Genomic DNA, 18,116 nt, shown 5'->3' with positions numbered 1-18,116 from the left:
ACTTTTCATCAGTTTGGAAGACTGTTTGTGCTGTGGATTTACCTTAGAAGAAGACGTTTTGATTATGAGAACAATTTCTAAGGTAAGAGACATAATAGTAAGTGTTTTATTGTTGCATAAACTTCACATTGTAGCTACTAAACTGGTGCCAGCCTAAAATGTTATGAAATGAAATACAAGTATGCTAGTATGAGTGTTTATTCTAATATGGTGAATATTTTAATGTTTAGACCTGTGTTTACTGTTAAATACTGTGTTTGTGGATATCTGCTCAAACGTAGATGTATAATGTAACAATAATGTTTCATAGTTTGGAGCGGCTCGATCGCTGCACGTGCTGAGTTTGGCACTGAGTCACGCTGTGTGTTTGAAAAGCAAAACACGCCACACATTAGGCTTCACGCCAAACTCATCTCATTTCATAACGAATAGAAATATTTGAAGTAACATATGATAAACAATATATGCTTGTCTAGTGTAGTGTTACTGAAGTGATAATTTTTAACGATTTATAGGCAGCCTGCTATCTAGGCTATTGTTATTATTATATGCAGCCCTACACATGCCTATAAAAGGCACAACAAACTAGGTGTTTGTATATATATTTACAAAATACATATACATATATACACTGCCGTTCAAAAGTTTGGGGTCGGTAAGATTTTTAATGTTTTTAAAAGAAGTCACTTATGCTCACCAAGGCTGTATTTATTTGATTAAAAATACCAAACAAACCCAGTAATATTGTGAAATATTATTTCAATGTAAAACAGCTGTTTTCTATGTGAATATATAGTAAAAAGCGTAATTTATTCCTGTGATCAAAGCTGAATTTTCATTCTTTGATGAACATAAAGTTAAAAACAACAGCATTTATTTGAAATAGAATCTTTTGTATCATTATAAATATCTTTACTGTCACTTTTGATCAATTTAATTCCTCCTTGATGAATAAAAGTATTGATCCATTTTATTTATTTCCCCCAAAAAATAAAAATAAAAATTCTTACTGACCCCAAAGTTTTGAACGGTAGTGTTTAATGTTACAAAAGATAATTTTTCAGATAAATGCTGTTCTTTTGAACTTTCTATTCATCAAAGAATCCTGAAATAAAAATGTAAATAACTGTTTTCAACATTGATGATAATGAAAAATGTTTCTTGAGCATCAAATCATCATATTATACTGATTTCTGAAGCATCATGTGACAATGAAGACTGGAGTAATGATGCTGAAAATTCAGCTTTGATCACATGAATAAATTACACTTTACTATATATTTACATAGAAAACAGCTGATTTACATTAAAATATTATTTCACAAAATTACTGGGTTTGTTTTGTATTTTTAATCAAATAAATGCAGCCTTTGTGAGCATAAGTGACTTCTTTTAAAAACATTAAAAATCATACCGACCCCAAACTTTTGAACGGCAGTGGGTGTGTATATATATATATATATATATATATATATATATATATATATATATATATATATATATATACATACATACAGGTCCTTCTCAAAAAATTAGCATATTGTGATAAAGTTCATTATTTTCCATAGTGTAATGATAAAAATTAAACTTTCATATATTTTAGATTCATTGCACACCAACTGAAATATTTCAGGTCTTTTATTGTTTTAATACTGATGATTTTGGCATACAGCTCATGAAAACCCAAAAATCACAAAAAATTAGCATATCATGAAAAGGGTCTCTAAACGAGCTATTAACCTAATCATCTGAATCAACTAATCAACTCTAAACACCTGCAAAAGATTCCTGAGGCTTTTAAAAACTCCCAGCCTGTTTCATTACTCAAAACCGCAATCATGGGTAAGACTGCCGACCTGACTGCCGTCCAGAAGGCCATAATTGACACCCTCAAGCAAGAGGGTAAGACACAGAAAGAAATTTCTGAACAAATAGGCTGTTCCCAGAGTGCTGTATCAAGGCACCTCAGTGGGAAGTCTGTGGGAAGGAAAAAGTGTAGCAAAAAACGCTGCACAACGAGAAGAGGTGACCGGACCCTGAGGAAGATTGTGGAGAAGGACCGATTCCAGACCTTGGGGGACCTGCGGAAGCAGTGGACTGAGTCTGGAGTAGAAACATCCAGAGCCACCGTGCACAGGCGCGTGCAGGAAATGGGCTACAGGTGCCGCATTCCCCAGGTCAAGCCACTTTTGAACCAGAAACAGCGGCAGAAGCGCCTGACCTGGGCTACAGAGAAGCAGCACTGGACTGTTGCTCAGTGGTCCAAAGTACTTTTTTCGGATGAAAACAAATTTTGCATGTCATTCGGAAATCAAGGTGCCAGAGTCTGGAGGAAGACTGGGGAGAAGGAAATGCCAAAATGCCTGAAGTCTAGTGTCAAGTACCCACAGTCAGTGATGGTCTGGGGTGCCATGTCAGCTGCTGGTGTTGGTCCACTGTGTTTTATCAAGGGCAGGGTCAATGCAGCTAGCTATCAGGAGATTTTGGAGCACTTCATGCTTCCATCTGCTGAAAAGCTTTATGGAGATTAAGATTTCATTTTACAGCACGACCTGGCACCTGCTCACAGTGCCAAAACCACTGGTAAATGGTTTACTGACCCTGGTATTTCTGTGCTCAATTGGCCTGCCAACTCTCCTGACCTGAACCCCATAGAGAATCTGTGGGATATTATGAAGAGAAAGTTGAGAGACGCAAGACCCAACACTCTGGATGAGCTTAAGGCCGCGATCGAAGCATTCTGGGCCTCCATAACACCTCAGCAGTGCCACAGGCTGATTGCCTCCATGCCACGCCGCATTGAAGCAGTCATTTCTGCAAAAGGATTCCCGACGAAGTATTGAGTGCATAACTGAACATAATTATTTGAAGGTTGACTATTTTTTGTATTAAAAACACTTATTTTATTGGTCGGATGAAATATGCTAATTTTTTGAGATAGGAATTTTGGGTTTTCATGAGCTGTATGCCAAAATCATCAGTATTAAAACAATAAAAGACCTGAAATATTTCAGTTGGTGTGCAATGCATCTAAAATACACGAAAGTTAAATTTTTATCATTACATTATGGAAAATAATTAACTTTATCACAATATGCTAATTTTTTGAGAAGGACCTGTATATATGTGTGTGTGTGTGTGTGTGTGTGTGTGTGTGTGTGTGTGTGTGTGTGTGTGTGTGTGTGTGTGTGTGTGTGTGTGTGTGACTGAAAAATCTAAAATGTATTCCCAGAATCGTGCAGCCCTATAGTTTGTCTTGATATCAACATGTTTACAGGTGTTTATTTATTTATTTTTTAGAAAGGGACCAGATGCCACTGGATGAGTCCTGCTGACTTCAACATTCACATGAGTCTCTGTACATGAACATGGTAAAATGAAAAGTCAAAAACCTTGGACATGACAGGTATGTAGGCTACTATGTTTCAGGAATGGCACAAAGGTGTGTGACTGTTTAAGTGTTTTTCTTTCGATCAGTGTGTTTACTAATGTGCTTTCTGTCCTTTGTTGTGTATCTTTGGATTATGTTGTGTTGTAAATAAATCCAGACAATCTAAATTCTTTTTTTAATTTCTCCTGTTTCTTTGTGCAAGGCTCCTCATAACCCTCAGGGGTCTGAGGGATTTTCTGGGTCCTGGGGGTGTTCTGACATGCTCTGACATTTGTGCTTTTTTCAGTTATTTATAAACATGTTAATGGCAAAGGTGTAAATTCACTCTATATAGCACAAACGGGGCTACCGTAATATGTGAGCAACATGTATGTACATGTTTGTATTTTTGAGAGAATATTGTTTATGCATGGTTATTGAAAAAACTAAAACTTAAAGTGTCTGAAATAAGGCCACAAAACACATACTAAATATGTGTCCACAAGACTTTTGACTAATGGAAGTTGTCGCCTAGAGTTTTTGCTTCAAAATGATCTGAAAATCATCCTGACTAATCATTCACATAACACAATAGATTGATTAAAATTGTGAAAAACATTTTTTTGTTTGCCAAGGCAATATGCGAATGGGCGTCAACTGCCCAACCCCCTTGTGAATAATTAGTAAGTTCACACCTGAGAAGACAAAGACCCTGCATAGTAGTGAGCCTTTCATTCAGGTGTGAGAAAGAATGCGAGGACCCCAAAGAATGCAAGGACAATATATATATATATATATATATATATATATATATATATATCTATATCTATATATATATATATATATTTATATACATACACACACACACACACACACACACACACACACATATATATCTATATATATATATATATGGGTCATTATACGAAAACGTGCCATTTCCCACTTTTAATGTTTGATTTTCAAATTACTGTTTTGAAAATCTTTAAGCCCCTTTTTCGATGAAGTAGATCCTTTGAGATATTTTAGCATAAAAATTATAAAAATTATGATGATTCTGCGGATGTAAATGTAAACCAATTGTTTTATTAAAACATTAAAATTGCATTACAATTAAATGATCATTTGAACATGTTTGGCCTTAACAGAATAAGCAAAAAATATAAAAAATATAAAAAGGTGAAAAAGTTTGGACACATTACTATTACGCATTTAGGGATAGGCTACACAATGAACGGATTGTGCGCGAACGACACACAAACTAACGAGCTTACATTTCAAACATTTACACCGGTATTCACAAACAAGTATTTACGCATGATAAAGTGTCATAGGCTAACCAAAACTGAATTTATATATAAAATATATTGTATTTAGACAGTATCACGTATTTTACCGGAGTCTGAAATATATTTCTCTCTATCACATAACCTAGCAGTTATTCGCGAACAAAATGCATTACACATAAGGTAGGCTATTAGGATGATAATGAGTGTCATAAACTATTTAAAACTGAGTGAAATATATGTAGGCTGATATACAAATATGTTTAGAGAATATCACATTTAAAAAGTTTACACGAGCGTACACGAATGTTAGGGATATTGTGAGGCAATATTTCCTATGTCAAAAGCTAGCCAAAACTAGGCAAAATATAGTCTAAAAATTCATTTGAGCTCTATATGATCAGAAAAGGAATTATATAACACTAAACAACATACTCCGAACTTCTATCCTCGGTGAGATCAATTCGTTCTTCGAAATGCAGCCGTTCGTCGTCCGAGTCGCAATCTTCCTCTGAAGAATTGTTCATCGCTGTCCAGAATCATCTGAAGGGCCTCTTTGTCGGAGTAGCGTGCTGCCATCCTCAAAACGCGATGAACTATCAGTGAATCTGATAAAGAAACTTCGTGTTTTATGGCATTGATCGGGGGGCGTGCCGTGTGTGCTATGCATAGATTGCCTATTTACCATGTGAAAAGCTCTGGGGGCGTGGCGGTCTCAGCTCATTAGAGATAATGTAGGGAGAACGAAAAAACTGTACCTCTCCTTGGTTTCAAACGGATTACATGAACTGGAAATATTTATTTTTTTAGTAAATTACTTCATTTAAAAGAAGAGAATTTCAGCTTCATAAAGAGAAATCTCTCGTATCTCTGTGACAAGTATTGACAGAGTTACAGTTCATTTTTCGGACGCGTTTCATAATGGACCTCACTGACAAAACGCGCATCATGTTTATTTTTCTTTATTTGACGAAAAGCACAACACTTTGTTTTTATTGTGAGTACCCACAAAAAAAAAAGACACTTAACAGGATCTAATAATGTACAGCACTTATATGTAAGATCAAAATCAACAGAGTAATTTGAGTCTCTTTTGCACTGATAAGGAAAAAAGTGAGCTGGTATCGCTGGCGATACCGCCGAACCCAGAGGATAATGATCGGGCCTGATAGGTACTATATTAGGGCCATTAGGGGAGGGTCTTTGTCTTTCTCAGGTGTAAAATGCATTCATATTAATGAGAGATCACGCCTCCTCGCATAAAGCTTTCTCAGACAAAACACGTCATACAAATTTTAAATCAATATATTGTCTTACCTAAATGAGTATGCAGGATGATTTTCATATAGTTTTGGAGCAAATATTCTTGGCTACGTGATACAATTTTCAAAAGTCTTGTGAAGATATAATCACTATGGGTTCCCTTTCAGTCGATAACGTCAGACGTAGTCGACGGTCGACTGAATTGGGATCACGCCAGGGAGCCTATTGTCTTCGAGGAATATTGAACGAGCCAATACACATTGGCGTGCGAGATCTGCATCTCACACTCCGCCCCGCAGCGCGGGTATAAATACGGAAGTAGATGCACGCACCATTTGCCTTTCGCTTCGGAGCCGAGCTTCATGTCTGGATCTGAAGAGTGTTGTTGTACAACGAGCGAGTGTGTCGGCGCTTCTTTGGGAAGTCTCTCCTGGTGTCGGTGTTTGCAGCGCGAGTGCAGCGGTGATCGCGAGCTTCAAGCTCTCAACTGCTGTTCTCACAGCAACCAAGTTTCTGTTTGTGTTTGTTTGTCTGACGGTCGGTTGAGGGCGAGAAAGTGAGTGCTTCACTGACACAGGGTGCACCATTCCGGGTGTTAGTGTTGCCGGGGCCATTCCCCTGTGTGCTCCGGCACTGGTGAGAGTTTTTCACTTCCTAAAAGAGCAACACGGGTGCGTTTGCGTCTTTTTCAAGATGTCATTCCGCCCGTGCGTTTCTGGGTGCGGTCGTTCCCTGTCTCTCTCTGATGGTCACAATTGTTGTATCACGTGTTTGGGCTTACAGCACGCTGAGACAGCTTTTGTGGACAGCTCATGTTTTCACTGTGGGAACATGACTGTCGCAGTGTTGAGGGCGAGACTCGCCTTCGTTAAACGCGGAGAGCGAGTCCCCATTACCATGCCCCACCCTGAGAGGGTGCTGTGTGGGATGGGTGACCGGAGGGTAGTGTTGGATGTCCCGCCCGGTAACCATTCCCTGTGGGCTCCTCACCCCTCCCTTCCACTGCTGCCATTGGAGCCTCCGGTGTTGTCCGCTGATCCATCTGTAATGGGTCGGCCAGTGGTTTAACTCGGGGCTCCCCTGGAGGACAGGACGTCGATTGCAGCATCGGAGGGTGAGCTGACTTCTGGAGATGACGACTCGGCTGCGTTGTCTCCCTCTGGGAGTTCAATGTTGCCCGAACCGGATCCAGAATTGTCAGCTAGTCTGAAACGGGCCGCCGAGGCTGTCGGGCTCGAGTGGAACCCTCCACCGTGTCCTGTTCAGTCTCGGTTGGATGATTGGTAACTCGGGGCGGGCCGTGCTGGTTCTCAGCCCGCCGCCCCAGTGCCCTTCATTCCCGAAGTGCATAAAGAGCTTACTTGGTCGTGGACGGCACCTTTTACTGCTGAAAACGACTTAAGTAGTTCTTCCTCCCTCACTACCCTTGTCGGAGGAGCGGTGAAGGGTTATGAGGCTATCCCTCCAGTGGAGCGGTCTGTTGCGACTCACCTATGTCCAACTGCCGCTGCATCCGGGATGGGGGATCCTTGTTTCCCCTCGCGGGCCTGTGAGTTCGCGCCAGGATTGGCGGTCAGAGCTTACAGAGCTTGCGGGCAAGCCGCTTCCTCTTTGCATGCCTTGGCGTTGTTGCAGGTCTACCAGGCCAAGACACTCATGGACATGCACGAGGGTAGATTAGACCGGGCGCTCATGAGTGAGCTCCGCACTGCCGTTGACCTCGCCCTCCGGGGTACGAGTGTCGCGGCATGTGTGGTCGGTCTAGCGATGTCCACCTTGGTGGTCCAGGAACGCAATCGTTGGCTCAGCCTGGTTGAGATGGCGGATGTGGACAAGGTTCGGTTCCTGGACTCCCCAATTTCCCAGGTTGGGTTGTTCGGCGACGCGGCGGAGAGCTGCGCCCAACAGTTCTCTGCCACCCAGGTTCGGACGGAGGCTTCCCGACACACCCTATCCCGGCGGCCCGCTGCTGCCTTCACCCTGCCGCCGGTGATAGTCCCTCCTCCCGTTCGTCGCCGAGGGCGTCCCTCTGCCGCTGCCTCCGGTTCCGCGGGGTCTCCGCAACAGCCTTCACCCAGGCCCCAGCGTAGAACCAGCAGCAGGCAGGCCGCCCAGTCTGTCTCAGTCACTGCCCAGCAAGGGGGCGAGTGTCAGAAGCATTCCTGAGACAGGCCACCCAGGGATGGGGGGACTAGCTCTTCAGATGGTTACCGTTCCACCATTGGCTCTCCGGAGTCCAGTGGTACCCAAATTGTCAAAAGAGCGAATTTCTCCGTCCCTAGGTCCCAAGAGGGCGAGGCTGGCGGTTTGCGACCCTGTGGAACAGCCTTGCTCCCCCCAGCCCCCTCTTGTTCGCCAGCCGGCAACACAATGTGTTCGAGGACCCGGTCATCCGCCTTCTCATCTATCCTCTGCTGCCCCGTGGAGACAGGTAAATGCAGCACGGCTCACTCAGACCCCGCTTCGGGCCGCCCACGGGCCTTCCGAGCCGGGTCCCTGTCCTCCACCTCGCTGCCCCACCCCAGGTATGCCTGTGGTGCCTCTGGTCCCCCTGGTCCGGTTCGTCGAGGCCTGGAAAGTGCTCTCCAACCCAACCAGCTGGCTCCTCCGTACCATCAGGCTCGGCTACACGATTCAGTTCCGCCGGAGTCCGCCCAGGTACAGTGACATTCGCCACACTTCGGTGTCGAGCAAATCTGCTCCTGTCATGCGCGCGGAGATCGCTGTCCTGCTGGCGAAGGACGCGATAGAGCCGGTGTCTGTAGCCGATATGAAGACCGGCTTTTACAGCCCGTACTTCATTATACCCAAGAAAGGTGGTGGGTTAAGACCAATCTTGGATCTGCAAGCCCTGAACCGGGCCCTCCACAAGCTCCCGTTCAGAATGCTAACGCAGAAACGCATGTTCCAAGGTGTCCGTCCCCAAGATTGGTTTGCAGCAATAGACCTGAAGGACGCGTACTTTCATGTCTCCATCCTGCTGCGACACAGGCCATTCCTGCATTTCGCGTTCGAGGGTCAGGCGTATCAGTACAAAGTCCTACCCTTCGGGCTGGCCCTGTCACCCCGTGTCTTTACGAAGGTCGCGGAGGCAGCCCTCGCTCCCATGAGAGAGTGTGGCATTCGCATTCTCAACTATCTCGACGATTGGCTGATACTAGCGCAGTCTCGGGAGCAGTTATGCGAACACAGGGATTTGCTGCTCCAGCACATCAGTCAGTTGGGTCTTCAGGTCAACTGGGAGAAGAGCAAACTCGCCCCCGTGCAGAGGATCTCTTTTCTCGGTTTGGAGCTGGACTCGGTCCAACACACGGCGAGCCTCACAGAGAATCGCGCCCGATCGGTGCTGAACTGCCTGAATCTTATCAAGAGCAGTACAGTGGTTTTTCTGAAACAATTTCAGAGGCTCCTGGGGCATATGGCAGCCGCAGCCGCAGTTACGCCGCTCGGCCTGCTTCATATGAGACCACTCCAGCACTGGCTTCGCGACCGAGTCCCGAGGTGGGCGTGGCAGAGAGGCATGCTCCGTGTGAAAATCACCCCGGCCTGCCTCCAAACCCTCAGGCCGTGGTCGGACCTTTCGTTTCTCCAGGCCGGTGTGTCCCTAGAACAAGTGTCCAGGCATGCTGTGGTTTCCACAGACCCCTCCAACACCGGCTGGGGGGCCACGTACAACGGGCATGCAGTAGCTGGCACGGGGTCCCACCTGCATTGGCACATCAAATGCCTCGAGTTGTTAGCAGTGCTCCTTGCTTTGAGACGCCTCAAGACGAAGCTGCTCGGCAAGCATGTACTGGTCCGTACGGACAACACTGCGACCGTTGCGTACATCAACCGCCAAGGTGGTCTACGTTCCCGTCGCATGTCACAACTCGCCCGCCACCTCCTTCTATGGAGTCAGAAGCATCTGAGGTCGCTTCGTGCCGTTCACATCCCTGGCCTGCTCAATCGTACCGCCGACGAGCTCTCGCGACAGATTGTGGCCTCCGGAGAATGGCGACTCCATCCCCAGGCGGTCCAGCGGATTTGGGACCACTTCGGGGCCGCACAGATAGATCTGTTTGCCTCTCCGGACTCTTCCCATTGCCAGTTGTTTTATTCCCGCACCGAGGGGACCCTCGGCACGGATGCACTGGCTCACAGCTGGCCCCGGGGCCTCCGCAAGTATGCGTTTCCCCCAGTGAGCCTTATGGCACAACTACTGTGCAAAGTCAGGGAGGAAGAGGAGCAGGTTCTGCTAGTTGCCCCTTATTGGCCCAACCGAACCTGGTTCCCCGAACTTTTTCTCCTCTCGACAGCTCCTCCCTGGCCCATTCCTCTGAGAGAGGACCTACTCTCTCAGGGACGGGGCACCATATGGCACCCGCGTCCACACTGTTGGAGACTCCATGTGTGGTCCCTGGACGGGACGCGGAGGTTCTAGGTAATCTACCACAGGCAGTCGTAGATACCATCACTTCAGCGAGAGCTCCCTCTACGAGGCTCGCTTACTCCCTGAAGTGGAACCTGTTCGTTGAGTGGTGTGCTTCTCACAGAGAAGACGCCCGAAGGTGTTCGATCATTTCCGTGCTTTCTTTCCTGCAAGAGGCTTTGGAGCGTCGGCTGTCCCCCTCCACCCTCAAAGTGTATGTTGCCGCTATTGCCGCACATCACGATGCAGTGGACGGGAAATCCCTGGGGAAGCATGATCTGATCGTCAGGTTCCTGAGGGGAGCGAGGAGATTGAATCCGCCTCGCCCCCCCTCTATACCCTCTTGGGACTTATCTCTGGTGCTAACCGCACTGCAGAGACCGCCCTTCGAGCCTTTGCAGGTAGCAGAATTAAAAATTCTGTCCCAAAAGACAGTTCTCCTGCTTGCTTTGGCCTCCATCAAGAGGGTAGGGGACCTGCACGCATTTTCGGTCAGCGAATCGTGCCTGGAATTTGGGCCGGCTAACTCTCACGTTATCCTGAGACCCCGGCCTGGATATGTGCCCAAGGTTCCTACCACCCCCTTTCGGGACCAGGTGTTGAACCTGCAAGCGTTGCCCCCGGAGGAGGCAGACCCAGCCCTGGCTTTTCTCTGCCCCGTTTGCGCTCTGCGCTTATACTTGGACAGAACGCAAAGCTTTAGGACCTCAGAGCAGCTCTTCGTCTGTTACGGAGATCAGCGGAAGGGAAAGGCTGTCTCCAAGCAGAGGTTGGCCCACTGGATAGTGGATGCCATCATCTTGGCATATGAGTCCCAAGGTGAACCCTGTCCGCCCGGACTGCGAGCTCACTCCACAAGGAGTGTTGCCGCTTCTTGGGCGTTGGCGCAGGTTGCCTCGCTGACAGATGTCTGTAGAGCTGCGGGCTGGGCGACACCTAATACGTTTGCTAGATTCTATAGCCTACGTGTCGAACCGGTTGCTTCCTGGGTGCTCTCTTCTCATAGAAGCCAGTAACACCGTGAGCCCCAGTTCAGTGTCGGCTTGCTGCGCCATTCCCCTCCTACGGACCGGATACGTGCGCCATTTTCGCTCCAGTTGAATTCCCTTATCCGGAACCTGTTGAGCTCCTCCGCACCCCTCCAACGTCGGACGTGGCGGAACGTCCGGTGTTAGGTCTACCACTCGTATGCAGTGTGGAACCCGTGTTAGGCTGGGTCCATATGTTGCGGTCCCTACGGCGACCCCATATGTGTATTCTTCCACGATACGGCTCCCCAAGGTGAGCCTGTGTCTTTCCCTTGGCAGTGTCCTGCCGTCACTGTAAATCAGTGTTGTCTCCCCCCTCTCTAGGCTGGGGCCACCCCAGTGACATTCCATATGTTATACTGCCCGGTCCTCCGTCCAGTTCATATGCGTATTTCCCCCCCCCCTTTCGGGTTGGTTGGGCTTCCGCAGCGTCCCTTCCTTCCGATGTTGGGCACGCTTTCCCAGTGTTACCAAGTCTAACTGAGTGGGTCTTGTGGAATAGCAGCGACTTCCTGGCCTAAGCACTGTCCTTTTCCGCTAAAACGTCAGGAGGATCAGAGGGCTTTTTCGTCTAGGCACTGGAATGTGGCAGCGTTAGTGGCGTGTTCAAAGGTTGATCCCAATTCAGTCGACCGTCGACTACGTCTGACGTTATCGACTGAAAGGGAACGTCCTGGTTGCGTATGCAACCCACCGTTCCCTGAAGGAGGGAACGGAGGACGTAGTCCCCTTGCCACTACCGCTGGACCACCGCTGACTCCGAGTTACGCTCGGCTCCTCAGCGAAAAGCAAATGCTGCGTGCATCTACTTCCGTATTTATACCCGCGCTGCGGGGCGGAGTGTAAGATGCAGATCTCGCACGCCAATGTGTATTGGCTCGTTCAATAATACTCGAAGACAATAGGCTCCCTGGCGTGATCCCAATTCAGTCAACCGTCGACTACGTCCTCCGTTCCCTCCTTCAGGGAACGGTGGGTTGCATACGCAACCAGGACGTTTTATGACCTTATTTCAGTGACATTTGTTTTTGGTTTTTTTTTCACAAACCACGCTAAAACATTATTATCTTTAAACTCCAAACTTTTACATACATGCTGCTGACATATTACTGTAGCAGAGTTTGTGCTGAATACAATGTAATAAGACTTTAGCCATGAAAATGTCACAAGTAACAGAAATAAGCACAAATGTCAGAGCATGTCAGAACACCTCCAGGACCCAGAAAACACCTAAGACCTCAGAGGGTTAAGTATCGACGGATACTAAAAAGGAAGTTGTTAAGTGCCGACGAGAGAAAAATCTACCACAGAAGCCATGTGTAAAAAGTTTCCTTGATCAATTGAAAATTAGCAAGTGTGACCATCTCAATAAAAGCAGAAGTTTTGGCAGTTTGCTGGTGTGGAGCATCCACATGGTGTGTGTTAACACAATGTCAAGGAGTAAAGACATCAGCAATGATCTTAGAGAAGCAATTGGTGCTGTTGGGAGCAATTGGGAAGGGTTAAAAGGCAATTTCCAAACAATGTGAAGTCCATCACTCTACAGTAAGGAAGATTATTGGATAAGTGGATAAATCTTTCCAGGAGTGTAATAGCAAATTGACCCCACGGTAAGACGTGCTACGTGCTATACTCAGAAAAATCGCAAAAAAAAACAAAAAAACAAGAACTGTCTATATATTTTACTTCTAAACCGTTTAACTGATAGTATTAATCTGATATTTTTTTAAACTTTCGGTAAAGTATCTGATAGTTTTACAAAACCTTCAAATGTACTGTTATGAGCACTAGTTCCATGCTCACATCTTCCATGTCTTACTATTTGTTGCTCTGTTTTGACTTCTATTTACTCTTATTCATTCAACATAATACCTTATCTCAATTAAATGTACTGAAATTAATGTATATGTGACACAAAAAAGCTGTTTATTATTTTGGCCGGTAAAAAAATATGCTTGGCTGGCGGATATTTTCATCTACCTGTCCCCGTGGCAGGTGAGCCAAAAAGTTAATTTCAGACCCTGGGTGTACTTAGTTTCTCACACATGGCTTCTCCATTTTGGCTTTATTTTTGTTAAATAATAACACTGTAATATGTCCTGTGGTCTTGTTCATCTGAGGTTGTATTTACCTCATTTTAGGACCTGCTAAGGATCAGGATGTTTTTTTTATGTCCTGATACCTAAAACCATAGAATTCAAAAAGGGTTTACTTTCTTTTTCACATGACTGTATGTTAATACTGACATTTACACTCACTTAACATAAACATAATGTGAATAAATTACTTTGTTAGCGGCTCTTCAACACGACCCCGTCCTAAACAAGTGCTAATCTGTGTGCATTGGCCTGTGTTGTGCATGTCAAATACCGGTAAAATCAATCCTAATTATTTTCTTATGTTATTTGTATCAGTATTTATTTATTGATCCGTATTAATTTAAAAAATACCATTTCTGATTGTTATTTAGATACAAAAATACTTATGTTTATGTTTAGTATCGTATTTTAATGGAAACTTGCTTTCAGTTATTTGTTTGAGGCAAACGTATGGAAGTAATATAATGCTAAATGTTTTAAAAACAAAAAAGCCTGTTGAATTGCAATACTTGAAAAAAATGGGCATTGCATTAACCATGCTTGCATTTTAATGCATTGTATTTTTAGGGCTTGCATTTTTAAAGCTAAAAATTCAGCATGGTTGAATATTTAAGATGTTAATATTTCAATTCAAAACATTTCAAACACATTCTCATTATTAAAAATTCAATAATCCATATTCACCTTTCATATTTCACTTCCAAAATATTCACACTGTTTAATACAACCTATAATATTCAACGGGCAATTTTCGATCCATTTTATTTCGTCTCCACAAATTCAGTGGTTCAAATTCGACAGTAAATTCAACATTGACATCCAGGAACTAACCGAGCAACAGTTAGAGCAAGCCATTCATTCATATAAACTCATTTACAGCAATTTAAGTGTATTTGTGTATTTTTTATTGTCATTATTTGACGGCTGTTTTATGTTAAAGGGCCCCTATTATGCTCTTTTAAAGTTTCCTAATGTTGTTGTGGACTCTCCAACAACATGTTTACGTGCATCAAAGGTAAAAAAAACTGTTTAATTTCCTCATGATATACATTTGCACATCATCACATTTTCAATGATTCTCAAACGACTCATCAACTGAATCAATCCCTCTAAATCCCTCCTTTCTGCAAGCTACTCTGTTCTGATTGGCCAGACAGCTCAGTCTGTTGTGATTGGTTTACCGTGTACAGCGCGTCGAAAACAAAAACGCCCATTTCCATAACAACGTCAGCTCTGCATGTCCTGAGGCTTCCTACACTGTAAACTAAACACAGTAACGAGCAATGACGTCGATATGACCATATTAATGCGAGCGCGAGTCTGATAATGAAACATTGGAAGAACTAGTTATTCAACCTGAACCTCCATCGCAAGGACGACTTGAGCAGGATGTTTCTCAGTGATACGCTACTCAGTTTGAGGCACATTATAAGATGTTGCAACTGTAATTCCTCACCATCAGCATTAACAAGTGCATGTCCATCAACAAACCGATTATTTTACTTGTACTAATTTATATAAAATAAGAGTATTTTACAGAGTATTTTTACTGTAGTAATATATTGCAGTGAATTGGTTGAAAGTGTATCAATAACATTGCATGTATGCAATGTACATTAGCCAAGCTCTAGAGTGAATGATCTGATGTAACATAAACGTTGGTAAAACAAATATTTCTTCAAAGTAGTGAGAATGACAGACAATTTGCTTTAATACAAAGAGTTTTAGGTAATAGTGGCCCACAGCTGATTAGCAGAAGTATTTCAGTAAGACAGTGATAACATGAGTTAGCCAGTTAGCAGGAGACCTACACAATATAAAACTCAAAACTAAGTATTTTGAACACCATCTTTCAAGAGCAAGCGGTTTGCAAATCCTGCATTGAACTACGAGATTTGAGAAGCAGTCGTCAGTAAAATAAAGGGAGCACAACAAAAGTTTAGGATTATACTGCTGTGATATCGTGGTAAAGATGAATTTTAACCACTGATTCTTCACATGCTCGTCCTTGGGCAGTGAAAAAAAAAACTGGCTTTACCTTCACATTATAGAGCACAGCGCCGTCTTCTCGACATAATGCTATCCAGTATCGACAGGAATCAGCTGCCGTTTTGAGGTTTAAGTTTTCAATGGTGTCTGCACGTGCAATACATGGGCGGGCAATATACTAATGTTTCGTCTTGACGTCACAAAAAACGGCTTATGACTCGTTTGAAAAACGATTCATTTAATTGACTCAGAGTCGACTTTTACTTTTGAAAGACAATAACTTAATATATGGTGTACTTTCAGATTTAAAACTTTGCAGGATGTTTTCATTCACTTAGAGCTATGTTACACACTACATGAAAAGTAATTTTCAAAAATCCATAATAGGGGCCCTTTAAATTCAGTGTCTTCAAGGTTACTTTTCCTGTGTAGCCTACATGCATCTTTCTCTACCATGAACAAGATTATAATGTTATTCCCCCGATAAGGATGTACAGATACAATGTTACATTTGAGGTAGACATATATTTCTATTGGTTGTTTAGTTGCCTTAACTTTATATTGCAGCAATGTATTGCATGCAGTATGCTAGCTAGGGTTTCCCTCAATACTTCAGGATTCCCCTGCTGGACATTTAAAATGCTTAACGTAGCTTAATGTACTAATACAGTGATATAAAAACCAAATTCGCAGGCAAGCAGATGGACTCAGAATATGAACTTAACGCGCAAAGTTTCCCAGTGATATACTGGCATAAAGTTGGCTTGACATTGGACATTCACACATTCTCTAAAGTTACAAACGACATTGGTATACACGTTTTCTAACTGCAATAGCATTTGAAGAGAACGACTTACAGCCATAAAACCAACTGTAAAGTGTTCATGTAGGAGTCAGGCATAATTCACACCTTTTAGATTTTTGATATTTATTCAAATAAATTGAAGTTTGCTATTGAAGTTAGAAACGTGTATAGCAATGTTGTATGCAACTTTAGAGACGGTCCCTAAATGTGTGGCCAATTTTACATTTACATTCAGCCATTTAGCAGATGCTTTTATCCAAAGCGACTTACAGTTAAACTAACAATAGAACAACAATATGCAAGTGCTATGACCCTTCCCAGTTTAATCTAATGCAGTACATGTGGGCATACTTTATATTTATATATATATAATAGAATAGAATAGAATAGAAAGTGTTAGTATTAATTGATCAAGTGCAGATTTTATGCCAGTATATCAGAGGGAAACGCTCAGCATGAAACTTTTCACGTTTAGTTAATATTCTGAGTCCATCTGCTTACCTGTAGCCTATATAGAACAGCCTACATCCACAATATGGTGCGAGATTTGTCTTTTATATCACTATATTAGTCCATTAGCTACGAGTATGATGAGGTACTGAAAGAAACCGATTATAATCCCGTTCATGGTAGAGAAATCTGATAAAATGTAGGCTCCACAGGGAAAGTAACAAGGAAAGTTATTGAATTAAACATAAAAATAGCGTTTGTGTCTTTATCATCTTTTGCGCATATATAGTGACCTAGATAATCAACACAAAAATTTATGAGTAAGTTTGAGTTAAGCTGTAAATGAGTTTATATGAATGAATGGCTTGCTCTGTTGCTCGGTCTTCGTCAACAACACGCGTTTGCACCCCCTGCTGGTGAGATCGACTAACAGCAGATGGAGATTATGCGCCGTAATCTACTGCTTTTCCTGCAGTTACTGGATCTCAATGTTAAATTTACTGTCGAATTTGAACCACTGAATTTGTGGAAGCGAATTTACGAAACGAAATAAAATGGACCGAAAATTGCCTGTTGAATATTATAGGTTGTATTTTTAAACAGTTTGAATATTTTGGAAGTGAAATATGAAAGGTGAATATGGATTATTTAATTTTTAATAATGAAAATGTGTTTGAAATGTTTTGAATTGAAATATTCACAGCTTAAATATTCAACCATGCTGAATTTCAGCCCCTAAAAATGCAAGCCCTAAAAATACAATGCATTAAAATGCAAGCATGGTTAATGTAATGCCTATTTTTTTCCAAGTAGTACAAGTAGTAGGCTTTTTTGTTTAAAAAACATTTGCCATTATTTTACTTCCATACAAAAGTAGTTAGACATAAGGATAAACTGAAATTCACAGCATTTCAACTATTTCTGCTATTGTATTTGAAGGCTGCTATTGGATCACTGAGGGTAAACGTTGTATCAACGTTGCATTACTTTCCAGAGAGCTTACGACCTAACAGGGTTAGTTAAAAACTAGCTAGTAGTTACCAAGTTAAAAACTAGCTAGTTAATAGCTGACAACTAAGTCTTTAATATTACTGTGAAAGACAGAAAAAAAGATGCTCATACCTCTCCTCTCTCCTCCATTCTCTCTCCTCTGGTTTGGTCCGTATGGTGACTGTATGTTTGGTCATTAGCGAATTCTTGTTTTTTTGCTGAAAAAACACAAAATCACATATTCAGTTTCGCAGACACCTAACTAGACCTGGGGCAGTAAGCGATTTCTGAGAACCGCTGATAAAAGTGGATTAAACCAAGCACCACAACACTCTTAAAGCCAATCAGCAATAGGGGGCGTATACACTCATGATGGGGAAAGAGAGAAAGTGAGCAAGAGGGAAATTTTAAGAAAGAAAGATGGC

General features: G+C 43.1%; 1 protein-coding gene across 1 annotated transcript in view; it reads right to left on the bottom strand.

Annotated features, from left to right (window-relative positions):
• The window catches only part of dnajb14 (DnaJ heat shock protein family (Hsp40) member B14), a 198,783-nt gene that overhangs the window by 11,973 nt on the left and 168,694 nt on the right, over nt 1-18,116 (bottom strand). The window contains exon 5 of the mRNA XM_077232367.1: nt 17,824-17,909. Within this exon, the coding sequence (XP_077088482.1) occupies nt 17,824-17,909 (86 nt within the window). The remainder of the gene's footprint in view (nt 1-17,823; nt 17,910-18,116) is intronic.

Source organism: Siphateles boraxobius, unplaced genomic scaffold (assembly GCF_051911475.1).
Source record: "Siphateles boraxobius isolate OS27281-9 unplaced genomic scaffold, OSU_SipBor_1 17, whole genome shotgun sequence".
Classification (NCBI taxonomy): domain Eukaryota; kingdom Metazoa; phylum Chordata; class Actinopteri; order Cypriniformes; family Leuciscidae; genus Siphateles; species Siphateles boraxobius.
This window is presented reverse-complemented; position numbering and strand designations above follow the sequence as displayed.